We start from the raw sequence: 26,864 nt of genomic DNA on the forward strand, positions 1-26,864 counted from the left end.
AGATCTGTAGATTTCACTCTACAAGGTAAAAGGTACTGTAAATATTTGCCTATTGGCCTGTATGAAATATTACCGTAACTATTTCCCTATCAGAATGTGTGCACTATGTTAAATTAACAGTACATTCTTCCTCACCTCAACAGAGATTTTTCCATACTTGAAAGGAAGAATTTTGTACAGATTAAGCTCATGTCCTGTTTTCCCTTCAGACTTCTTTACACATGCATAAGATATTGAAAAATCTGTGTAGAGGCTTTGGTGACATAATGAAATCCTTTGACACAAGGACCTGATGGAGGAAGAAACCAGCTCCATGAATATTTTTGTAGGGTATTAGCATATTGAAGTGCTTTAAATGAAAACCAGACACTGGAATTACCATGTTCATTTCATAGAAACACATCTTTATTGTTTTATTACCCAGATGTGGGGCCATTTTTCTGTTGGCCCAGATTTTCCTTGATGCTGTAGTATTCATTAGCAAGATATTTAAAAATGTTAGACAATACTACTATGGAGTGGGCTATTATCAGCAGGAAAAAAAAACTTTTGTAGTGATCATCAGGATGGCCCATTTCAAACAGTTGACAACAAGGTGTGAGTAACAGTAGGGGGAAAATTAGCATGGGGAAATAGTTTTTAGTTTGTGTAATGACTCATCCACTCCCAGTCTTTATTCAAGCCTAATTTAATCGTGTCCATTTTGCAAATTAATTCCAGTTCAGCAGTTTCTCGTTGGAGTCTGGTTTTGAAGTTTTTTTGTTGAATAATTGTGACTTTTAGGTCTGTAATTGAGTGACCAGGCAGGTTGAAGTGTTCTCTGACTGGTTTTTGAATGTTATAATTCTTGACGTCTGATTTGTGTCCATTTATTCTTTTGCGTAGAGACTGTCCAGTTTGGCCAATGTACATGGCAGAGGGGCACTGCTGGCACATGATGGCATATAATCACATTGGTAGATGTGCAGGTGAACGAGCCTCTGATAGTATGGCTGATGTGATTAGGTCCTATGATGGTGTCCCCTGAATAGATATGTGGACAGAGTTGGCAACGGGCTTTGTTGCAAGGATAGGTTCCTGAGTTCGTGTTTTTGTTGTGTGGTGTGTGGTTGCTGGTGAGTATTTGCTTCAGGTTGGGGGGCTGTGTGTACGTGAGGACTGGCCTGTCTCCCAAGATCTGTGAGAGTGAAGGATCATCCTTCAGGATAGGTTGTAGATCCCTGATGATGCGCTAGAGAGGTTTTAGTTGGGGGCTGAAGGTGACGGCTAGCGGTGTTCTGTTACTTTCTTTGTTGGCCTGTCCTGTAGTAGGTGACTTCTGGGTACTCTTCTGGTTCTGTCGATCTGTTCCTTCACTTCAACAGGTGGGCACTGTAGTTGTAAGAACGCTTGATAGAGATCTTGTAGGTGTTTGTGTCTGTCTGAGGGGTTGGAGCAAATGTGGTTGTATCTTAGAGCTTGCTGTCAGGGTGCCAATGCCTGAGATGATGGGGCATCCAGGATTTCCAGGTTTATGGATCTTGGGTAGCAGAAAGAATACCCCTGGTCGGAGTTCTAGGGGTGTGTCTGTGCAGATTTGTTCTTGTGCTTTTTCAGGGAGTTTCTTGAGCAGATAGTGCAGTTTCTTTTGGTAACCCTCAGTGGGATCAGAGGGTAATGGCCTATAGAATGTGGTGTTAGAGAGCTGCTAATACAGTACCCACCTGCTGAAGTGAAGAAACAGATTGACAGAGCCAGAAGAGTACCCAGAAGTTACCTACTACAGGACAGGCCCAACAAAGAAAGTAACAGAACGCCACCAGAAGGTTGAGGGCTGAAAACCAGTCTCATTGTTCCAATGCTGGAATGGTCATTGCTAGAGTGACCATCTTGAATTTTTGAGCTTTCACAAACTTGTTAAGGTCTAGTATGGGTCTCCAATCTCCCTTTCTCTTGAGTATTAGGAAATAGTAAGAGTAAAAGCCTTTGCCCCGTAGATATTGAGTTACTAGATAATACTTAGTCTTGCCATGAGTGCAGGGGACTGGACTGGACGACCTCTCGAGATCCCTTCCAGTTCAATGATTCTATGATTCTACTGGCTGTATGTCTCCTAGCTGGAGGAGGTGATTTATTTCTTGTCGTAGTAAACTCTCATGAGAAGAGTCCCTAAAGAAGGACAGGAAAGGGCGTTGTGGAGGAGGAAGGGAAGTAAAATGGATGGAATACTCATTGCGAATAATTTCCAAGACCCATCAGTCCAATGTTATGTGTTCCCAGGTGCTGCAGAACGTGGCAAGACGGCAGCCAAATGGGCAGGATAAGTTGGTCAGCTGTAGCTATTGAGAAGAGTCGTCTGTTGGCATCTCAACCAACACATCAAAATTGGTGTTTGGAGGTGGATGAATGTGATACACTTGGGGAATCTAGATTTCTTCCTCTGAGGTTCATAAAAGCACTGGGTCAGGTATTGAGAGGTGTGTGTTCTGTGTTGGGATTGCAGACTAAATTTTCTTTTTTGTCCAGGCATATAGATCCCTAATGAGCAGAGAGTGGCCCTAGAATCTTTAAGGGTAGGGAGAAAGGCAACCGTTTTCTCTGCAAAAATTTGGTGCCTTCAAAGGGAAGGTCTTCAACAGTCGATTGCACCTCTTTAGGGAAACCCAAAAGGTGTAAATACGGCGCACATCACATAATCTCCGCCAGAAAGATGGACTGGGCGGCAGTGTCGGTTGCATCAAGGGCGACTGTAATGCTGTGACTCTGGAAGCTGATCAATAAAGTTGTGAAGTTTTGAATACCTGACATAGACCTACTTCACCATTAAGGTTTGATAATTGGTGATTTCAAACTGAAGCGTGACTTTCCTTCCAAAGAGGTCCAAGCCAATCCCTATCATAGGGTATGGATTGCATTTAGTGTTAACAGCCCCGGGAGTTTCCATGTCCACAACTATGGAGTTGGGGAGAGGGTGGGAAAAAAGAATTCCATCTCCCTACCTGGAACATAATATTTTTTACCAGCCTGCTTACAAGTAGGCATCACTGATGCGGGGGTCTGCCATATGGTTTTTGCGGAGTCCAGGAGAGCCTCGTAGATGGGGAGGGCTATTTTAGAGGTCAAGGAAGAGTGTAATATGTTGAGGAGTTTGTGATGGGTGTCCTTGACTCCCTCCAAGGGTATCTGCAGTGTATCTGCCACCCTTTTTGCCAAGTCCTGGAAAAGCCGGAAATCATTGGCTAGGGACGGTGGCGGGGGCATGACAGTCTCATCTGTGGAGGAGGATATGTTGGTCCTTGGAGTAACCTCTTCCTTGATTCTACCCTCCTCCTCCTCAGCAATCTCCTCTGGAAGTTCCGAGGTTCTAGATGCCATAGCAGAGGGGTAATGTCTCGGGAGCTAATGAGCGAGGCTGAGAGCTCAGGAAGTGTCGGGGCAATACGCAGCCCAGGGATCCCAGTACAGCCACTGGGACAGTGGAACAGAGCCCAGTGGCAACGCCAATGGCTGGCCATACCAAGGTGGTGGTGGGGCCACCTGAGGGTATACTTGAGGAGCCTCTTGGTAGTGGGCACCATAGGGAGCATGGGAAGAGTAGTGGGAAATGTCTCTTCTGGCTCTGACTCCTCACTCGAAAGTGGGGGGTGCATGGCAGGGTACCGGAGAAGACTCCTGCACTAGGAGGAGATTTGGTGCTGAGGTCCTGGTGCCGAGAAGAGGAGACTCTGGTATGTCTGATACCTGGAGGTCTCTTGAGTGCCAGAATTCCAGCGGTGCTGACTGACCCCAGTGCTGGATGGGGCATCGATGACAGTGCTGAAGGTACACCGGGTACTGGCAGCATCTTCTTACGGGAGTGCCATTCACTCCTATCTTTGGCAGTCAGTACCATTGACTCGGTGCTGTCCCCATCAGGTCCTTAGTTGCATCAATGATACCTGCTGCTCCAGATCTTCGTGAGCCGGGGTACCAGGCTGTGATTGTCTCGGTGCTGATGGTACCGATGATATCAAGCATGTCGGAGATCTTTTGCTGGCAGCTTGGGACTCACTCTGGGGACTTCCCACTCTCTTTTTCAGTGACTTACGCAAGATGTCGGTGGCTGATTTCTTTGACCAGAGTCCTTAGTTTTTGAGGGCTGTGGGACAACTCATGTCTGCCAGATGATTCTCAGCACAGGTCAGGGGAGGGTTGGAGGGCTGCCTCCATAAAGATGATCTTCTGTCTCAACTCCCTGTCCTTTAGAGACCTGGATCTAAGTTGTTGGCAGAGACCACACTTCTGTGGGATGTGGCATTGCCCGAGGCAGCGTATGCCGCGAGAGTGTTTGTCTGCCACAAAGATGGCCTCTTTTCAGCAGAGGCACTTCTTGAAGCCTGGTGAACTGGACATACCCCGTTGGGGGAAGGGGACCCCAAAGAAAAAAGGGAGGAAATAAAGTCTCTTTGTGTGTGTGTGTGTGTGTGTGTGTGTGTTTCGTTGGGGTAGAGAACATAAAAAGAAAGACTACAGCTAAGACTAAGGACACTAACTAACTACTAGGAATGCTAAAGAACTTAACGATTGCAAATGGATTGTGAATAGCTCCATCACTAGCCAGGGACTGTTGAAAAGGAACTGGGAGTAGGGAAGGGGGGGTTAGAGAAGTTTTTCTTCAAGACTAACAGGGCTAGATGTTTTTTTTATGGAAAGTTTAGATATTGCAAAATACAGCAAATGCTGTAGAAACCTACATCTGCCCCAAGATCCTTATTGTTTCTGGTGAGGAGTCAGAAACGACCACTAAACAGTGAATAGTTGGGATGACTTTCCTACTGCAGGGAAAGCTATTTCATAAGATTACTTCTACAAGTACTTTTGAACTTTAAAAACTGAACATGAACCTTACTAGATTCAAAAACCTCACTTGCCTAAACATTTTTATAATTTGGCAGGGAGTGTTTGTTTTGGATTTTTTTTTTTTTTTACCATAGTCCGGTGTGTTTAAACAAAACCCACAGTTCCCCTAAGGAAAATGACCTCACTGAAGAAGTTTAAAAATGCACTCTTCAGAGCAATTAACTACCAATGTGCTCTTCAGAAGTGCACCCCTGCTCCTGTTAAAGTCAATAGGTGTTTAACCTGACTTCAAGGATAGGTCAGTGCTTAGCCTTTCGGAAAATTCCATGCTGAATACACTGCAGTGTCCTTGTTAGCTTTTTGTGTAGGCCAGGCTGGCTCCAAACATATTTGTGGGCACCCATGAGGAATGATTGTAAAAGACAAGAGATGACACAGGAGTTGTCCTTGACGCAGCTGCACAGGTTTTATTTACACGTTTAAGTTGCAGATGGAGGTGACTGCCATTATACGGTTGCCAGGTGTCTGGTTTTCAACCAGAAAGCCCGGTCAAACAGGGACCCTGGCAGCTCCAGTCAGCACTGCTGACCGGTCCATTAAAAGTTTGGTTGGCGGGGCTGACAGGCTCCCTATCTGACTCTGCGCGGCTCCCCGGAAGCATCAACATGTCCCTCGGCGCCTAGGTGGAGGTGCAGCCAGGGGGCTTCATGCGCTGCCCCCACCCTGAGTGCTGGCTCGGTAGCTCCCATTGGCTGGGAATCACAGCCAATGGGAGCTGCAGGGGTGACATCTGTGGGCAGAGGCAACACGCAGAGCCACCTGGCTGCGCCTCCGCCTAGGAGCCGAGGGACATGTTGCAGCATCTGGGGAGCCCCCCCAAGGTAAGCACTGCCTGTTGCCCATACCCCTCACCCTCTCCTGCACCCTCAAGCCCCCACACCTCTTCCTAAACTCCATCCCAGAGACTGCACCTCAAACAGCCTCCTGCACCCCAACTCCCTGCCCCAGCCCTGAGCCCCCTGTTGCACCCTGAACCCCTCATTTCTGGCCCCACCCCAGAGTTTGCACCCCCAGCACAGAGCCCATACCCCTTCCCAGACCCCAACCCCCACCTCAACCCTATATGCCTCCCACACTCCGAACCCCTTGGCTCTACCCCCCCCCCCAGCCTGGAGCCCCCTCCCGTACCCTGAACCCCTCATTTCTGACCCCACCCTAGAGCCCGCACCCCCCCAGCTGGAGCCCTCACCCCCCTCCCGCACCCCAATCCTCTGCCCCAGCCCAGTGAAAATGAGCAAATGAGTGAGGTTGGGGCAGAGGGATGGAATGGGGGGTCTTGGAGAAGGGGCAGGTGAGGGGCAAGGCCTAGGGGAAGGGGCGGGGCAAGGGTGTTCGGTTTTGTGCAATTACAACCCTGTGCCATTAGGGTACCTGCAATTGTAGCCCTAAGGCAAAAAGAATACACACAAGTGCACATAAAATAAATTCTAAAAGAAAAAAACACAAAATAAAACAGTGGGTAACACAGCTAACAAAAGCCAAAACACCAGCCAGGTGCTGCACCCACTAAAAGGGAACCATCACACTAGCTCACCAGTCACATTTCTCTCATGAACTACCAGGGCTTGAATTAAAATTTTGTATGAATTTGGGGCAAATTTAAAAAAATGTTTACAAAGTATGAAAAACTTTAATACTTTTTCTTTACAGTGACATTATTCATACTAGTCTTGCTAGTCCTTCCCTCCAGGCAGAGAGGCACAGGGACTAGGATCAGGACCAGCTGTGCCCCCAAAAGATTGGGCCAACCCTCCAAATCGAATGAGACTCACATGCCTCCCTAGACCAAACTGGACCAGACCCGCATCCCTCCCCAGTCGGAACCCCCTGAACTGGACCAGACCCACATCCCTCCCCAAACCAGACAGGCTCAGACCCGCATCCCTCCCCAGATTGAAGCCCCCAAACTGGACCAGACCCATATCCCTCCCCAAACAGACGGGACCAGACCCACATCCCTCCCCAGACCAAAACACCCAAACTGGACCAGACCCCGCCTTCCAGCCTGAACTGGATCACATCCCAATATGAACTGATCCCTCTGCACTACCTCCAGAACAGGGCTCCTCCTGAACCTCTATTCCCGAACCAGCCCACCCCCGAATCTGCAGCCAGACCACTCTCCGGCCCCCAACTCCACAGCCACTCCCTGCTGTTGCTTTGCTCCTGTTCTCCTCCAAACTGAACTAAACCGGGCCGGGCCACACATGGCTGCAGCTTGGCTGAGTGCAGCTCCCCACCGGGCCTGGAGCACACGTGGACCAGGGGAGCTCAGGTTTCCCCAGGGGTGCTGGTGGGGGGATAGAATGTAGGGGGCTGTGGGAGGTCCAGTCTCCCCCCAGGGCGCTGGTGGGGGAATGGGGCAGGGGGTGATGGGTCTCTTCCAGGGGCGCTGGTGGGTGGGGGGGATGGGGGCAAAGGGGGGAAGGGTCTCCCCGGGGGTGCTGGTGGGGGAGATGGGGCAGGGTGCGCTGGTTCTCCCCCGGGGGTGCAGGTGGGAGAGATGAGGTGGGTGCGCTGGTTCTCCCTTGGGGCATTGGTAGGGGGGATTGGGCAGGGGGCGCTGGGTCTCCCGCGGGGGTGCTGGTGGGACAGATGGGGGAGGGGGCGCTGGGTCTCCCCCGGGGGCTGGTGGGGGATGGGGTGATGGGGATCCAGCTGCTCCACGGGATCCGGGCTGAAGAGGCTTACCTGGAGCAAGGAGCACCCACTGGTCGGGGTGCTCACCTGCTGGGTGCCAGTGCTGCCTCCTGCCCAGCATGGTCTGGGACCCCCACACTCCCCGGCCTCCGCATTCGAATAATGGCAGGGCTCAGGCAGGCACTCGGGGTGGGGAAGCTGCGTGTGCAGCACAATCCTGCCAGACCTGCCCCCGGGCTGGCAGGGGCCCAAGAGCCCAGGGAGGAGACAGGGATTGTGCGATCTGCACGCAGGTGCCACGGGGGAGCCCAGCTGACTATGCGGCAGCCAGAAACTCCTGACCCAGGCCTGCTGAGCCCCCTTCCCCCAGCTATGAAATGGTCTGAGCTGCTGGAGGGAGGCAGGGCCGGCTACACCATACTGCCTGCTGCTCGCTGCCTCTGTGTGCTCTGTTCAGGGCAGAAGTTGCTGCGCTCATCCCACACACCTGACCTGGGGTTATGGGCCCCGTCCCAAGTGTGGATCTGGTGTAGGGTTGCCAGGTGTCCGGTTTTCAACAGGAACATCTGGTCAAAAAGGGACCCTGGCAGCTCCAGGCAGCACCACCGACCAGGCCGTTAAAAGTCCGGCTGGCAGCGCAGCAGGGGCGCAGGGCTAAGGCAGGCTCCCTACCTGCCCTGGCTCTGCACTGCCCCTGGAAGGAGCCGCCAGGTCCCTGCGACCCCTAGGCACTGGCGTGGCCAGGGACTGGGATGCTCTGTATGCTGGCCCCGCCCCCAGCGTCAGCTCCACAGCTCCCATTGGCCAGGAACTGCGACCAATGGGAGCTGCGTTGGGGTGGGGGGGCAGTGCCTGAGGGCGTGAAGGCAGCCGCCTGGATGCCCATGCGCCTAGAGGCCAGAGGGACCCTGCACCCCCTCCCACAACCCTGCCCCAAACCCCTCATCCCTCGCCCCACCCCAGAGCCCACACACCCCCTCCCATACCCCAAACCCCTGCCCAGCCCGGAGCCCCCTCCTGTACCCCAAACCTGCGTCCCCCACCTCTAGCCAGAGCCCTCACACACACAGTGTGAGCAAGCTCCCAGAGAGACCTTAGGCGAACCGAAGGCCAACGACAAGGGAGCCAGGGGGGTCAGAGAAGGGGCAGGGAGGTTCTGGAGGGGGCAGTCAAGAGATGGGGGGTCGGGAGTTTGTGGGGGGCTTTCTGGGGGGGGTGTGGATAAGGTTTTGGGCAGTCAGGGTACGGGTAGGGGGTAGGATCCTGGGGGGCAGTTAGGAAGGGGCAGTTAGGGGATAAGGAATAGGGAGGCTTAGGTAGGGGGTGGGGTTGTGAAGGGCAGTTAGGAGCAGGGGTCCCAGGAGGGGGCAGTCAGGGGACAAGGAGCAGGGGGGGTTGGGAGTTCTGGGGGCTGGGGCTGTCAGGGGGCAGGAGTGGGGAGAGGGATCAGAGCAGTCAATGGGACAGGGAGCAGAGGGGTTTAGATGGGTCGGGAGTTCGGGGGGGGGGGGCTGTCAGGGGGTGGGGAGTGGTTGGATGGGGCGTGGGAGTCCCAGGGGTCTGTCTGGGGGTGGGGGTGTGGATAAGGGTTGGGGCAGTCAGGGCACAGGTAGGGGGTAGGGTCCTAGGTGGCCAGTTAGGATTGGGGGGAGGGTCTCAGGAGGGGTCAGTCAGGGGACAAGGAGCGGGGGGGGAGGGTTGGGGATTTTGAGGGGGGTGGGAAGTGGGTGGGGCAGGGGCGGGGCTAAGGCAGGACAGGGGCGGGGCTAGGGCGGGACTCCTCCCGTCCTCTTTTTTGCTTGCTGAAATATGTAACCCTAACGTATTCTTCCCTTACTGCTCAGCAAATCTCTGTGACACTAGCCCTCATTTCTGAGCGTTTGCGGGAGCACAGTTCACTGTTGGGACTCTGGCTTTAGGTGGCTGCTGCAGACAATGCAGCTGTATTTGAAGCAGCAGTTTCAAGAGAAATGCTTGCTGCTTAAGCAGAGGTTGGTTGCCCTTAAGCATACAGTGTGCTTGGAAAATACTGAACTGGCCCCATTCAGCATTTTGAATCTACAGCTACTTCGCTGTATTGCCAAACAGACTCAAGCACAGAAGCGATCAGAGCTGAGCCTTAAAGGAATGAATGACCTAATTTCTTTAATAAGGAAAAATAAAATAGTACGGAAAACTGAACTTGCCTTCCTCCCTCCCGCCATCCCCCAACTTCCTATTGCAGGCTTCAAACCAGCCCCCCAGTTGTTACAGGACCATATTAGTTACAGAATTGATGTTCACAAGATTTACTGGGGCCCTGAGCTCAAAGAACATTTGGGCTCCCCAAAGCCCTCCCTGCCACGGGGCCCCACCCCGGCTCCTGCCCATCCCCAAGACCCCATTCCCCTGGCCTGGCCAGAAGCTGGGGCCGTGGTAAGAGCTGCCTAGGGAGTCCAGGCCACTGTGGGAAGCCTTGGACCCTCCACCTGTCCTGGGTGATGTGCTCTTGGGGAGGGGGGCAGGGCCAGGGGCTGTTCTTGGGCCTCCCGGTCCCCTACCCAGGGCTCCCCAGGCTCCCCACAGCTGCCTGGGCTCCCTGGATGGCGCTTACTGCAATCTAGGACAGCTGTCCCCAAACTGTGGGGTGTACCCTCCCCAGGGGGGCATGGAGGAATGTTCGGGGGGGGGGAGCCCGAGTCAGCTTCCATGGGGGTTGTGGGGTGGGGAGGGTGAGCCACCAAGCCCTGCTCTTCCCCCAGCTCTGCTCCAGCGCTGCCCACCCCCAAGCCACACCTCCTGCCCCACTCCCAACCCCCAAATGCAGCCCCCCCCGACCCCCACCGCGACCACTGGCTATGCTCCTGGCTCTGGCCCCAGCTCCAGGTTGGGCGGGGGGGGGCACAACTGAAAAAGTTTGGGACCCCCCTGGCCTAAGGTAACCATACATCCTCTTTTGGCCTCGGATGGCTCAACTTTTATGGCAAAACTGGGCATTTGTCCCATTTGCTCTTGCCCACTGATCACCAGTTAGCAAGAGCAAACTATATAAAAGCCCAGTTTTGCCAAAAAGGGGCTCGCAGGGGGGAGAGGGGGGCAGTGTGAGCAGCGGGGCTTGGGACAGCCCTGTGCAGGGGAGGAGGGGGCTGGGTCAAGTGGCTCAGGCTGGTGCTATGTGGGGGAAGGGAGCGGGGGGCTTGGGCCAGCTCTGCACGGGAAGGGGAGTGGGACAGTACCAGGTTTACAATGGCGCCGGGCCCGCACTGGGAAGGGGCCCATCATGGACCAGTCTAACCCATCCACATGGCTGGGTCTGGCCCCTCACCTGGTGCAGTCCAGCACCCAGGCCTCCCTGTGTGAGCGGCTCCCAGCCAGCAGGTCCCACTCGCCTGTAGGGGGCTCGTCGCCCAGCAGCCGGGCTCTGCCATGTGGGCTGCTGGCCGCGGGGCTGGTGGGCGCGGCTGGGCTAGGCGAGCTTTCGGGGCTCATTTCCTAGGGGTTTGCCCTTCTCTCCAGCATGGCTCCGGCGCCGAGCGGTCTCTGTTGCCCACTACCTGTGGGGTCCTGCCTGTCTCCCTGGGGCTGAAGTCACTTGGGACCAGTGCAGAGGCCGGGCTGGTCTTGGCCAGTGAGGGGGGAACGCAGCGGGGGGGGGGGGGTGTTTGGGGGTGCTCAGCCACAGGCCCCCACTCCAGCCTGACTGATTGCGTCGCTCCCAAGGGGCCAGAGCGATCCTCACCCCGGGACCAGTGGGGGGCGCTGGGCATAGAGGGGGTGCTGGGCGGGGGTGGGGGGGGGCAGTGTGGCACAGCTTTGGCCCACCCCTGAGGGGGAAGAGACACACTGGCAGCACAGGACTGGGTAGGCCAGAGTGTGCCTGGCGGCTGCCTGTTTATAATCAGTGTCCTCATGCTGGGCTGGGTGGAGTGGGGCCGCCCCCGGTGCACTGTGCCCCATTGCCCTGGCTGGCCCTTGCTCTGGGGACTGACCTCTTCTGCCCCCCCCCATGCCATGCCCCATTGCGCCGGGGGGGGGGGGGCACGGGTATGTTTGGTGCCAGACCAACAAAAGGTTAATCTGGCCCTGGAGGGAGGGATGGGAGAGGGGGCTCGAGCCAGCTCTGCGCCGGAGGGAAAGGGAGAAGGGCTTTGGCCAGCACCGCATGGGGCTCAGGTGAGTGGCTCACGTGGTGGGAGGGGAAGGGGAATATACTCACTCTACACCAGCTCGGTAATACAGCCTGGCCGGGGGCGGGGCCTCAGGGGGAAGAGGAGCAGGGCTGAGGGGCGGGTGGGCAGGAACAGAACGAGCAGCAGGGGATGGGGCCAGAGTGCTGGTGCTCCTGCAGGCTCACCAAATGAGCCCCTGTGGCAATCTGCCCCTGGATGTCCAATCCTAGCAACAAACTCGAAGGTGGAAAGTTGGGTGCCTGAATGGGCAGACTCGCTAATGGTTCATCTTCCCACCTGTACAAGTTCAGGATGGAAAACTTAAAATAAAGAAAAACAGCTGGCTCCTACGTATGTCTGTGCAAGAATATCTATAGGTTATAAAACCTACCTGGGGGCTAGTCAGGACTTCAGCAGTAAACATCCAGTAGCCTCCTTTGTGAGAAATCTGTTTCAACAAAGTCATCATTCAAGGGCCTTTGCAGCCAAAAGGGTAGGACTACAGCTTGAACTAAAAGAAGTGGTGTTGTTTTTGTGTGGCAGTAGTGGTGTATTTTTCTGTATGAGGCCAGTACACAATGGTCTGAGGCAAAGGACAAATTCACCTTTACCTCACATTAAACTTTGGCACCCTTCCCTTTTAGTAGAAGGAACTGGTTAACAGCAGCACTAGGGGAAAAGGGGCGATCCTCTAGTGAATGTAGCTGGACGCTGGGGAATATGCCCAGCTCGGTGCCAATGCTCTGGGAAGGACTGCAAGGAACCAGTGCCTAGGTATATGCTCTCAATAGTGCTCCAAACATGGTCCATAGGTCACCTGCTGCTGGATTCATCAATGGCCCACTTGGCCAAGGCTTCCATGGTCTTGTCCAACCCTTTCTGCATGGTTGCGGTTTTCTATCTGGCCCCCTTTGTGCACGCCTCATGGTAGTAGAAGGGCTCTATGACCGTGTGTGTTTGAGAGAGACCTGCCCTCCTCCCCCAAGTCATGCTGGCACATGCACTGTGTTAGTTGTAATGGACGTGCCTGGCTGCCATGGACAGAAACAAGCCAAATGCAATTGCTTCTCCTGTATGAGGAAACATGTCAGTAGTACTACTACTAATGATGCGGTTGTGAAAAAGGCACTACAGAGCAACTACGTGTAGTTTGGTGCAAGGGTCTCATTTCAGTGACATTTACTTGCTCTGAGGGGCTTAACGCCAACCCTGTTTTAGTGCCGTTTAGCTTGTTTTTTTTAACCACCCACTCTTCCTTGGAAACAAACTAATGCAGCGGACAGAAGGCCTGCTGCTTAGGGCTGACCAGCATAATGACGCTGTTGCTGTTTAGCCAGTGTTTGTGCACTGGTCTTCATTTTAATGTTCATTGCCAGCAGCCTGTACTGTGCACCACAGTGAGGTCCTGAAGTCCTGCTGTGCTGCAAGGCTGTATAGCTGACAGTGTTGTTTTGTGGCTTATTATCGTGCATTTCATGGAAATCAGTCAAACAGTCTTCTGTCATTGCCGTGCATGCTATGAAGCTGCACCAGGCCAAGGTTTCCACTTGCCCCTGATAGTATCCATTTACGGTTCAGTGAGAAAGGATGGTCCAGTAGTTAAGGCAGTCAGCTGGGCCTTATGAGACCCAGGTTCAAGGTCCTGTTCTGCCATAGACTTCCTGAGTAATGTTGGGCAAGCATTAGTTTCAATGGGCATTAGGTGCCTATGTACACTGAGGAGATGGGCCTGTTTACTCCACCTGTAAAATGGGGATAACAGTGCTCTTGTACCACAGAGGGGTGTTGTGAGACTTAACTAAAGGTGTTTGGATATTAGGGTAACAAGGGGTTGTACGCTGGCTACCATACTTGGAGCCGTAACTAGGCTTTTTAGCGCCTTTGGAGAGCAGGCATATATGTGCCCCCTACCCTTCTTTTTTGCATTTTTCCACTCTGGGTGGCTGCCCCATTCTGACCATATACCTCTACCCCGATATAACATGACCCGATATAACACGAATTCAGATATAACGCGGTAAGATTTTTTGGCTCCCGAGGACCGCATTATATCGGGGTAGAGGTGTACTTATTTCTGGAATACTGAATATGTGGCACATGCCCCTGAAGAGTGACTGCAAACTGTGGAGGTGCAACATGGTTATTTTAAAACCCCTCCACCTTGGCTAGTAATAGGGCAAAGGGAGCTGGAGCGAGGTCCCTGAGGCCTTCACAAATTTGGATGTTTATCCACCTATGCACATACCCCCTGCCGGACCTTCCCATAATCACAGCTGCGCTCTGTGGCTCAGGTGGGAGCTCAACAGCACCTGAGGCAGTGTTAACTTCATACTGCTGACTGTGTTTCAATGGAGAGGGCAGGGTCTTTTCCCACACCACAAAGTTACAGCTGCTCAGGTAATGAGGGATTCTCTCCCCCGGTTACAAATGTATATTTTATGTTTTGGTCAAAAACCCACAAGGTGAAAAACTTTCACTTGTCAAAAACAAACCAGAGCTTTTATTTGAGTTTTCAACAAGACTATGAACAGTTTTTTGATGTGTAATTTTTTTCACAAAAATAAAATTTTGTTTTAGTTATGTATATACGAGTGAGTGAGAGAGAACATGCGTTTGTGTTCAAGGTTAGATAAACCTTTTGGATAGGTTTTAATCCTGTTCTGAACTTGCCTGTCCACCCCCAACCTAAGTTAATGGATTTCTTTTTACATATAAAGGCTTAGAACCCAGTTACACGTTAACCACCACATTTAATTTTTCAAAGCATTTTTTACAGACCATGTCAGAGGAAAGATACTGCTCCAGAAACTGAAAAAGCTTGAGTCCCCTCCCCCACAGCTAAGTCAAAGGCCTTTTAGGTGGGGTTTTTGGTGGGTTTTTTTTTAGCACTGATACATAAAAAAAAAAAAATCTTGCTGTGTAGGCAAAGGCTATGGTTGCCCATGGGAGGGAATCTGCACACCTGGAATCAGGCTAAACCCTAAATGGCAATGCGGAGACCTCAGACACAGCAGTGCAATCACCCTCCCCCGTGGTTGTACATGTGTATAATACAGACACAGACCAAGGGGCAGCTTTTTATCTCACATGCTCAACACACTTCACTGCATGGCTCCAACCAGCTGCTTGTATGCAAGCTCAGCAACAAGTCACTTGAGCTATGCAGTGATTTAAGCTGCAGCATCTAGACAAGGATTTCATCTAGGCACTGCACTAGTGGGGGGGGGGGGGGTTTGAGGGTGGAGGGGTCTACAGCTCACTTTACCAAGGTAGCAGGACCACTAAGGCAAGTAACTGCAGAACTCATTAAGTTGACATCCCCTCTTAGGGTTATGGCTACGCTGCAGCTAAGACCATGCCCCCAGCCCAAACACAGACTCACACTACCTCCACTCCAGCTAGTGTGCTAAAAATAGCCTAGACCCTGCAGCCTCCCAGGCTCAGAGTCCCCCTCCACCCCCACTTCAGGCTGAATTTGGGCAGCTAGCCTGAGCCTCCACTGCCACAAAGCTCGTTTTAACACCATTAACCCGGCTGAGTGGCATGCACCCCGCTGCAGTACCGACGTGTCCCTGTGGTAGGAGACACTTGGACTAACCCCACTGAAAGGACAGTGTGCTGTTGAGTTTCTCCTGGCATTGTAAACTGGTTTTTAGGAGAAGTTTTCTGTCACCTCAGTGGGGCTCAGTTTAGTTATTTGTATTATACCAAGCAGTGGAGCTCTGCCCATGTCACTGCGTTTTTTCCCCCTAATTCACATTTCCTTACCAGCGAGGGGTGTTAGGAGGATAAATACATTGCAGCTTGTGTGGCACTCAGATAGTAGGGACAGGGGGTCAGGTAAGTAAGGTAGAAGGAGATAAAACAGCTTATTAACCAACCCTTTTCCACCTAAAAATGTGAGGATTTGTAATGGGTAAGTTGTTTGTGCTAATTTGACTAAATTAAAAAAATAAATAAAAGGAAAGAGACATTGAAGGGAACAAGAAGGAGGGTGGTCTTGGGGTAACACGAGCCTGGGATGCAGGTGATATGGATTCTAGCCACACGTGACCTTGGACAACTCAGCTCTAACCCCAGGTCCTGCAGAGTAAATAGGTGCCTAACTCCCATTGAAATAATGGAATTTAAAACCTAAATACTTTTGAGGCTATGGGTCAAACTCTCTGTGCCTCATAGCCCTGTCTCCAGAATGAAGATAACACTTCTTCTTTCCTCTGCCCTTTGTTCAGAATGTAAACTCTCCAGAGCAGGAACTGTCTCGTGCCCTGGGTGTATACAGCACCTTGCACCATTAGGCACTGATCTCAGTTGGGCTTTAGATACATCTGTGATAAGTTCTAGTGTTGAGCAGAAACTTTCAAGCAGTTTCCACGGGCATCTGCAAGAGCCTCAGGAAGCAACTCTTCTTAATTACAGTATGTGATTCTAAGCCAATAGTCTGTCAAATGCAAAGCTTGTCTTGGCAGACTAATGTGTGTGAACACAAGGCCTAGTTGCGATGTCTATTTACTAGAAGAACACTTTTCTAACTGTGATGGGATTAGTCAGTGAACCACGAGTGCCTGGGGATGGTAAAACGGAGGCATGTATGACACATATATTTCCTATTTGCCGGTGGGGGGGGAGAGAAGAGAGAGAGAGCGAGAGAGAGAGAGTGAGTGCGCACACGCGAGAGAACTGGTCTTTTTACTGCAGCATTTCCACCCCTGACAAAAGCTTACAAATTCTCTGAAACCTCATGTACTCCAAGACCAGAGTCAGTAATTTCACTGCAATGCAGTTTAGAAATAACTTATGTACCTTTTAGATTTTATTCATTCATACATTTACAGCAGTTGCTTTCATATTACAATTCTCTTTCATCTTTTCAGTTTTCACTTATAAAAAATTAACCAAATAAACCTTATTTATCCAAATTTATCACAGCAGGTCTGGTTAATTTTCACAGTTACAACGGCCATCAGAAACAGAACTTAAGTACCTACAAGTCATTCGTTTACAATATCACACTTGGTTCTTCTTAAAGACACACTGCCTTCATTTCAGAGCTGAGTAGATATAGTGTTTCAGTACTCTGCTAATGGAAGATTGAGTAGAGAGATCACTACATCGAGTAGCAGTTTATAGGCTGGGACTCAAATGCCTAAAGATATACTGAGGAGTAACTTGCATATATAACATTTCTTGACGCATGCTGTAGTAACTGGTTTGTATTGATACATGTGGACAGTATGCGAACATTTACCAACAGTACTGATTATCCTCATTGTGTGCTGCCACAGCAAAGTACATTCCTTTAGTCTATCTTCTGCTATTGTGGAGTCAGAGTTGTAGCGTAACACTGGATTAGGAGACCACAGAAACAGAGACGCCGCTCTATGCTACTTTTGACAGTGCTCTCATCTATCTGCTGAAAGGACAACCCTCTGCAGCTAGGAATGATGGACTACTCTAACTTACTTTTAAGATTCTACCAAGAAGATACTACATTGTATAAAGACTTGGGGTGTTTCTATTGGCTTCAAGCTGGATGATCGTGTATCAACAAGCTCAAGTCTCAAAAACCAGTGGCCCATTATAGTACTTAATTCTGCTCCCCAGTTACAATAGCAGCACTTCATTGCCAGTGTGTTCATTGCTGTCTTCATTTACTACTTTCCCGTTCTCCTCCCCCCCCCCCCCCCCCCCGTCTTTGCAAACACACTCATTTTCTTTACAGTGGTAATTATTGCTGTTTTAAAGTACGGTATGTTCATAGGAGAATACGTCTTTAAGGACTTGCAGCCACTTCCTGTTACAAAGTACAGTACATACTATGCTGAACGTAGAAAACACAAAAGACTTTTTTCACATTGGTCTTGTAGAGGTATGAAGAGATGCAGAATAGGAGACAGTTGAGGGGAATCTGAGTTTGCATTGAGGAGCATGTTAAATCTTATAACCCATGATTTTTACTAAGAGAACACTCGCTTGGACACTAACAATTCTGTTAATCATCTAGCCCCAATTTTTTTCAGTTGACATTGAATGGACATTTCTGCAAATGCATACTACACGATCTGTTAACACTACAAAGAAGTGATTTTACCTTAACTGCATTAGTTTCAAGAAGATTTTTTTAGCTTTAATAAAATAACACAAGCCCACAAACTGCTTAAAGATAACAGCCCAGCACAGTCATCAGAACAACCAAAAAGCAGTGGATGCTTTTGTTGAAACCTAGTTATTAGAAAAGAAAAGAAATATACATACAAGGCAAATGTCTAAACTTAGCTTTGGCTAAAGGAAATTGAAAACAATATTAGTATATATTCATTATGCTTAGCTGCTGATTTCACATTCAAGCATGTTACCTATAAAGAAATTTACAACTGCATTATGTATGTTACACTGTTGATTTAATTAACTTCCACCTTTTACTATTTAAACTTTAACAGTAAACTGTTCCCTCTTCAAAAAACTATCCATGTTGTAAAACAAAGAAAGCATTGAACAGTAATTTGCACACGCCAAATGTTGACTTCTAGCTTAGTTTTAAATTATTGTCTTTTAACTACACTCTCAGTTGTTTACATTGCATGCTAGCTTATTTTAATTTCAGTCAAAGATGCTTAGAAAGATAATTCAGGTAAGTCTTGTAGTGGCAGAGAGGGAAAATACAACATCTATACTGACTGAGGAGAGGTAAAAACCTCTGGCTACAAACACAAGGGTGTGAGATTTCTTGACCAAGGTTTGGTGTGAGTATGGTTTGCGAAGAAGAAAACGGATCCTTTTGCATTTTCAAACTGATTTAATAATTTCAAATCCATTAATTTTTCTTTATGTGGCATAGTGTATGCAACCCCAGGACTCCAGATGGCTTGGAATTAAAATACCTTTATTAGACTTTAAATAGAGTGCATATCAATAGCATTAAGCCAGGCTCTAATGAAATGCAGGCTTAGAGCAAATTTAAAATTAGACTGTTAATTCAAAGGTAACAGGAGCTGGCTCTTGCCCTTGTGTGTCTAGCAGTTCTGAACACCTTGCAGAAAGGATTAATTATCCAGTAATCTGCATCTCAGCCATAAACGCTGGAAAAATTAAAAGGCAGGAGATACAGATCATGAACTGATACGGTTCAACTCTACAAAGGACAATAGTAAGGACAGGAACCGCCTTCTGTAAACATCTAAGCAACTGTCTTTCATTGATCAGATTTTTTTATCCGGATGGCCTGATTCTAGTCCCAGTGAAATCCATGGGAATTCTGCCACCCACTTCGGTGGGAGCACCAGGGTCTAAGGGCCTGACCCTGCAAGATGCTGAGCACCCTCCATTCCAACTGAAGTCACAGGGACTTGAAAGTGCTCCTCACTGCATGGGTTTGCACTCTAGAAGTGTGCACTTCAGAATAGCAGTCAGCCGAGGCCTAATCCTGCATCTCTTACACATCCGAGTAATAATAATACTTGGATCTCAAGGAGTTTTGCAAATGAAAGAACCTATCATTGTTCTCAAAATGATTCACAGAGGTGAGGTGAAGTGACCTGCCTCAGGTCACCCAGCAGGTCATTGGCAGAGGCGAGAACACAGCCCAGGTTTCCTCGACTTCCAATCATCTTCACGGTTCATGCTCTGTCACTGACATGAGTAAGGGCTGCAGGATTGGGCCTCGGGACGTTAATACGTTACTCATGTCACTTGATCCTTTAAAAGGAAGTTGCACTAATTTTTACATTGCTAAACGGTATTGGACTCTGCGTTTGGATTTAAGTGTATTTCTTTTGTTGCGATGCAAACTCTGATACTGTTTTACACAGCGTAACGCACACTCTACTTCCACATGGCGTTTCAATGACCATTCCAATAAATAATTTGTTGCTGTTACATTTCAAGATCACATATGCATAGAACATTGTTACAGTATTTTACATTTTAGTTAAATTCTTGTTTTCATTTCAGATCAGCACTTTTCAAAAACAAGCTTCATCCTGCATCTGTACAATCAACCAATCAAAAACTGTTCAACCCTTGACAAGATTTAACTACATTAAATGCCAGGCTGTTACACAAATACTCATTTTAAAATCATACAGGCAAAGTAATGAACTGATGTGGATATTTGCTAATTAGCAATTTTAAAATCAACTTAGGCAGTTCTACAAATTAATCACAAACAGAAACTTGGAATTAAGTTTCATTCCCGCAAGTTCTACCCAATAATTTTGTTCCATGGATGCACTAGGAAGGAGAAACTGTTATTCTACTGACACATGGAGGACTCTGTGCATAAAAACAGTATCTGGAGCCCACAGTCCTGTGTGCAAACAGAGACTGCAATACAATCATGGAGAGGGGAACCTAGGAAGCATTAAAGTGGTAATGAAAAATAATCTTGTACATACCCTGTAGCAGTAGCAGCCTAGGGGAAAGCCCCGTGCCATCCCTCTCAGTGCAGAATTCTGAAAGCTCCCATGGCAAGAAGCACTGTGAAGCGCCTGTCAAAGCAGAGATTAAAGCAGCCATTTCTAAACCTCCTGCGGGTGCTGACCATTTCACTGGAGGGGGAATGGCATGAAATTGTGACAATATCAGTTGGAGGAGGCCTGGAGAAGATTAGAACCTACTTTCCATACTGCTTTAACCACTTAGTATCACTGAATGGAACGGAGCCTAGTCAGGGGTCTAGATTCCTGTTGCTCAGGGTTAGCTGTCAATGAGACACATGGTTCTTAGGTGGCACTGCTCAGAGCAGGCACCAAGGGGCCGGTTCTGGCCCCCAGTTTAGCATGCGCACACAACTACTATTGTTGTAGCGAAAACTGTCCAGGTGTCTCCCAAGGAGGGCTCAGGCGCTAATGAGGTTAATATTAGACACATGTGAATCAAATGTTTATTTTTCCCTTTAGTGATTTACAATTTTTAAGAGGACTATACAAATATTAGGCCCTGATCTTGCAAGGAGGGTTTGGCCAAGAGGATCTTGGGTCTGACCCCAGTCGGGTCTCCTGCAGGAATCCACACACATGGAGCTCACGGCAGGATCAAGGCTGCGGGCAGGAAATCTACATTCTGCAGCCAAACGAATCACCAAAACAGAATCCTGACACTAAAATAAAAATTAACTAGAAAGCTGCAACCGTGACGCTGACAGAGCAGAATGGGGCAGAGAGCAGGGATAATCCATTTGCATATATGGGAAAACCAAGTAGTGGCACAGCGGTTGTCAAATACTACGTTCTATTACTTCTTAAAAACATTCTCCAGTTGAATTTGAGGTGGTTTTACCTGCTGTTAGGTTTACTAAATAAATAAATATATAAACTCCAACCCTTATGATGAGAGACAGACACACACACACACAGAATCTAGGATTGTTCCACCTCATTGTGCATCAGTCTGGAGGGCTTGCATGGAAATACTAAAATGGCAGCCCCTTTTCTCCCATTGAGAGCCTGTTCATAGATAGTGTTTAGACACCTGTTACTGTTCCCTGTTAAAATTCATTTTTAATATAGTCTCTTATTTAGTACAGAAATTAACTCTCTACAGTGTTAGAATTAACCCTCTGGAAAGATCCTCTAAAAGTTCTTTCAACTGCAGACTTAGATTTAGAGTTTCTCAGGGCAGGGACCGTGTCTTTAATCTCTTTGTATAGCCCCTTACACACTTACCGCTGTATACCTGTAACTGGAGGTTCTTCGAGATTTCTATTCCACTGCGGGTTACGCAAACGCACCGTGTGTCCGGAGCTGGAGAATTTGAAAGTAGTGTCTGTTGGTAACTAACCTCCTCCTCTTCTTCAAGCGAAGATCCCTCTTGTATTCCGCTGAAGGTGATTAACAAGCAGTGTCTCAGCAGAAGGAGGGTGCGAGGAGGCAGACACTAGGGCTGAGCGAAGGACAGGCATCAGCAGAAGAGCCCTGGACTAGGGCATAATGTCCGTAAAGGTGTGAATGGAGCTCCACATGGCTGCTTTACCCCTATCAAGGTGGCGCATTTCCTGGAGTGCTGCCATAGTCGCTGCTTGTGCTCTTGTGGAATAAGCTTACCCTGTGAGGTGGGGAGGGAAGGTTGGATAGTTGATAGCAGAATAGGATTTAGTCAGAGATCCATTTGGAAACCCCCGGTGCAGAACACTTCTCCCCCGATTCTTTCCATTAGAGCGACAAATAGTCCTGGGGATTTCCTGACTGGTTTTGTTCTGTGTAGGTAAAAGGTCAAGGCTCACTGCACATCAAGGGCATGGAGTGTTCCTCTGAGGAAGCGTGCAGTTTAGGGAAAAAACACAGATAAGCAGATCGACTAGTTCAAGTGAAACTCTGCAAGAACCTTGGGGGAAATCTGTACAAAAATGCTAAAACTATTTACAACACTAAATCGTATTTTAAGGGCCAAAGCTGAAGCTACAGACAGAGAGGTTCTGATCCGGACGATGACAAGAAGGAACTGGAGAGGCGGTTGGTCTGCCCCGCCATTTATCCCCTCGGTTGGAGGCAGATGGTCAGCCAGGGCACATCTGCAGACCAATGGACACTACTTTCAAATTCTCCAGCTCTGGACGTATGGTGCACATTCATAACCCACAGTGGAATACAATAGGGACCATCACTCGAAGAAATGTTCAAGCAGAATGAAGAAGGACTGGTATTGTCACAAGATGTCTGTCCAGCAATATGGCTTCCAGCAGCAGTAGGTTCAGAGCAAGCTGCATTTTAATACGCAATGCAAAGCTAGGAGTTTTTGTGGTGAGAAGTGTCACATCACATGTGCTCTGGGGTTCTTGCAATGAGAAAAATGGATGTAACCATCTTTTATGATGCCATTTAAATATATAAAATCTGAGACTCTGGGTGGATAAAAACAAAAACAAGTCTTTGATCTTGCTGTCTCTATGCAGACTGGGAGACTTGTCTGGGTAGGGACTGCAGGAGTGGGCCCTCTGATGGGAAGGGATAAGCATTAGTAGTCTGTAGCTTGAAGTCCACAGAGATTCTACAGGAAATAGAGGGGATTATCTGGCTCCAAGGCTGGGTCCAGATTAACATGCTTGGGGAAACTTTCCCCAAAAGTGCAGGTCCAACAACTAAGACTGCACTGGCGGATCCGGTGTTTTTAACCTCTGAGTTGTCTAACCGTACTCAAAGGAGATCTAGCAAACAGCAATAAAGATATCTGAGCCTTGTCTACACTAGCACTCTCACTCCTGCTACCGGAGGTGGAGCTACTGTAGCAGCTGGAGAGTTCCCAGTGAATGCCAGCACAGACAGGGCTTAGATTAGTAGGAGTTCTACCAATCACTCTGGTGTCATGGTTTGGCAAAATGATAACAAGAACTACTTCCTTTTGGAGATAAAGCTAGCTAACAGGACAGACAACAATGGCTCCTGGTGTTCCCACCAAACTAAATATTCCAAAATGCCTTTCTGACAAAGCAGGGGTGACTTCACACAGGCATTAAGAGAAATAAATTTGCACAACAATAAATCTCTGAGAGGCAGCATCTTGATTCCTGTCATTACAACTTCAGGGCCCTGCCCACATGTTTAGAAGTACAGAGTTCCCATAGCACCTTCCAAGTTGCATATTTTAAAAGCGTATCTCGCTTATGCAAATCAAAGGTGTTACAGTCAGAGATACAATAATAATGTTACATTTTAACCTTTTTTTTATTATTAAAAGGAAGTTGGTGACTTAACTGTGTTTCTGTCTCTGTGGGAGATTAGGGTATTTGAACCAGTTTTGGCTTGTCACATAGATATGAATGAGGCATATTACAAAGGCACAGGTATCAAATAAAACCAAGAACATTCTTTTAATTAGACACCCCAATAAAAAAAATTAAATTTATGTATTTTCCCCTTCATTAAGAGACTAGTTATTTTCATTGTCTGGAAAGGTTTTAGTGCAGTGATTCTACAGCAACAGAAAAAAAAATAAACTAAAAAAGGCACAAACTTTTTTTTCTTTCACTTTTGCTAACACTTTATAATGGTCTATTTTTACTCAGGTTAATAAATCACTGAAAGCAGCAAGAAAATATTATGCCAATTTCTGTACACTATACAAAAACCCCTACCCTCCACTTCAGGAGAAATGTACAGCATAGAAAGACTTTTAAAAAATAGATAGTAGCCCGCAAAGAAATTGTGTTAATTAAGCTCTTGGTCTCTTGAAATAGTGCCCTCCATTATCTACTTTTTCCCTTTATTACTGGGACAATATACCGGAGGGCACTGCCATTTTATGTATGGTATAGATTGAGGCAGGCAGAAATCCAGGGCTGAGAGTGTGAATTGCTTAACAGAGTAATAGGACAAAAATCTTCTGACTTGGATGTGCCTACACCTACTCCCTGGTACCTCTCACCCTGCTCACTCCTGGATCTGGTATTGCGTATGGAAGCTGTTCTCCCTCCCTGCCAGTTAGAAGCAAGAGCAGACAATGAAAGAAAGTGCTGGGCTCAGGAGACTAACCTCACACCCTCATTAGGCTCCAATTTTTCTACTGTGAAAGCTGCCTTTCTCCTTAACACTTGCTAAGCATGTGCAGGCTTCCTCCCTATTGAAAGAAGCACCCATGGAGATTATCCCGCCCTTGGTAAGCAGGAATTGCACGGACACTCCTGAGTTTGGCTCTCCTGTCTAACAGGCCAGTACCATGGGCTACCAGTCAGTTAGGAACTAATGAACTCTGGACCCAATTCCTACCTTTACATTGATGAATCTCAGTGCAGGAAAGACCCTGGACTGGAAGTGAAGGGCTAGCATTTTAGTTTCCACCTCACAATAGAATTCACATGTGTGTTCTCTGTCTCACTTCTTACTAGTTAAGCCTTCTCTGTCCGGTCTTCCTTTCATTCTTTCTAGTAACCTTCTTACTTGTCTCCACTATTTGATTTGACAAGGATAAATTTGTTCCCTCCTCTCTGAAACTCTCCTACCTAGTTGGTTCTACTATAGTTATAAGTGTTAGGAACATATGTTCAGTCCCTTATCAATTGTATCATGGTTTTCTTTCCCCCACCTCACACACATAATACTTCATAGAATAGTAACTTTTTTTCCCAGGAACTTAAGTTAAAGGGGGTTTCCCTTTAAATGTAATAAGATAGCTGAATCCCACCACCCACACCAAATTAAGTGCAACCAGAAATGTTTTTAATATTTCTGATACCACATTTTAAAAATTAAAACCTACTGATTTTTCCCCGACATAATTCATGCAAAGTTGTTATTTGTTTAAATAAGTTATAAAATTGGTATTTCAGGCTAGAAGAAGCTGTAGTCTTGGTTATTCTTTTGTTGGCAGGCACTGTACATACATATTAGGTACAGACACATGCCGAATCTGCTTTGCATTGCTTTTTGCATTGTACAATTCACAAATCTGACATTAAAGCAGTTATTACCTTTTATGGAAGGCTGCAGTGAGGCCATCTACAATTATTAAACAGCAGCTGGTTAAGATAATATGTATGCTTCCCCCCCCCCACTCCCAAAATGCAATTATCTGTCACACATTGCTTGTCTGAAGTGTTTAGATTTGTTGCTCACATTTATGTGCAAATGTGTTGCCATAGAAACTGCAGCCTCCATTATGCTTCAATGACACCATTCAGCAAAAGCCAAAACAAATATAAAATTAAAAAAAAAAGAAAAAACCCCAAACAAACAAAAAAACAAACAAACCCAGAAGGCAGCAAAGAGAAACTCCAATGCACATGCGGAAGTCTGGCCCAGGACTGCAGGATATGCATGGATATAGAACAGCGCAGGAGATAGTTAAGTTTGATCTTATTTTACAATATGTTACAATGGGGCTCAGAGTTCAAATGGTTCAAGTCTGTTTGCTGGCTTAGGAAGGAAAATGAGAATGGAGAAAAAGTCATGGTTACTGGATGCACCAAGGTTCTTTCAGATATTTGGCAGAATGAGGCACATCCAAAAAAAGTGCAACACCAGTGCCTGGATGGCAGTGCTGTGTGTTTGAGTGCGTGCACACACTTCCTCTTCATGCATTGTAGCAAGCGGTTTTTTTTTTCACATTTTCTTTGAAAACTATTAACCGAATGCATATTCTAGTTACTGGTGCATGAAATACTGAGAAATGCATTCAAGTAATATTTCTGCACTTACTGTATTATGAATGTCATCACTACATTATCTTACATTTGAAAAAAAATACTATGTACACCAGACCAGTGGTACTATTATGTTTGTAAGTTTCTGTGCTTTATGTAGGTACCTGGGTAAGATTGGAACAACAGGCTGTAGGTCCACTCTGACCTGCCAGGTCATTAACACTGTATGCATTAGGAGAGCAGTACTTCCAGCCTCAGCACCACCACCTACAGCATGCGAGAAAGGATCCTTATTTTGTACAGTCAAGCTGTACAAAGCAAATTAAAAATGAAATGAGGGAACGAAACAAAACACAATTGAAAACAAAAACAATGGGAAAAAAAGGGCAATTTTGAGGGGATAGGAGAAAACACTTTGTTTTGCTTTTGTTTCTATTCTTCACGCAGCTGCAGGCGGTAGCGGTGGTAGCGAAGCTGGAAAAACATTCTCTCTAGTATGGAATGTGTCATCCCAGGGAGGGTGTAGTGTTCAATGATGCCCACATGTTTGAACCCTAAGGATTCATACAGCTTGTGGGCTGCCACCTTGACAGCCGTGGTTCCCAGTATAATGGAGGAATAGTTGTTGAGCATGGCAAACTCCAGCACTTTGCGGCCCAGGGCCTTGGCAATCCCTTTACCCCGGAAGTTGGAATCTACGGACATGCGGCGCAGCTCCATGGTGTTGTCTTCCTCATTGCCTCTCGCAGCCACGATTCCCACCACATTTCCGTCCAACACAGCTACCCAGAAGCAGGAGCCTAGAGAAGACAAAGCAGAGTCTGAAGCTAAAGAATGCAACTGCCCTTCTGCATAAGCCTACCTGGGCTTAATACATCATCTTATGCCAACAGAGCCAGATTACAAAAGTATCGAAATCAATGCGAGTTGGGCGCCCAACCGACTTAAGTGCTATTGAAAATCCTACTGGGCATCTATCTACATATTTAGGTGCTTAAATAGCTTTCTGCATCTGGCCCAAAATTGCTTTCTTAAGACTGATAAGAGATTGTTATTGCCCAAGAGGGAGATGTGTAAAAAAATCTCCTCCAATTTGAAATATCAGACCTCCTGTTCGAGACCAGAAT

At 47.9% G+C, this 26,864-nt stretch overlaps 1 protein-coding gene across 3 annotated transcripts in view; it reads right to left on the minus strand.

Moving 5' to 3' along the window:
- Window positions 1–16,449: 16,449 nt before the first annotated feature.
- The window catches only part of NAT8L (N-acetyltransferase 8 like), a 57,957-nt gene continuing 47,542 nt past the window's right edge, over window positions 16,450–26,864 (minus strand). For 2 of the 3 annotated variants that reach the window (XM_005292387.5, XM_065597127.1), the window contains exon 3: window positions 16,450–26,537. In XM_005292387.5, the coding sequence (XP_005292444.2) occupies window positions 26,170–26,537 (368 nt within the window). In that variant the 3' untranslated portion in view covers window positions 16,450–26,169. The remainder of the gene's footprint in view (window positions 26,538–26,864) is intronic. The other variant, XM_065597128.1, reaches the window with a different exon arrangement.

The sequence above is a fragment of the Chrysemys picta genome, chromosome 5, assembly GCF_011386835.1.
Source record: "Chrysemys picta bellii isolate R12L10 chromosome 5, ASM1138683v2, whole genome shotgun sequence".
NCBI classification, from domain to species: domain Eukaryota; kingdom Metazoa; phylum Chordata; order Testudines; family Emydidae; genus Chrysemys; species Chrysemys picta.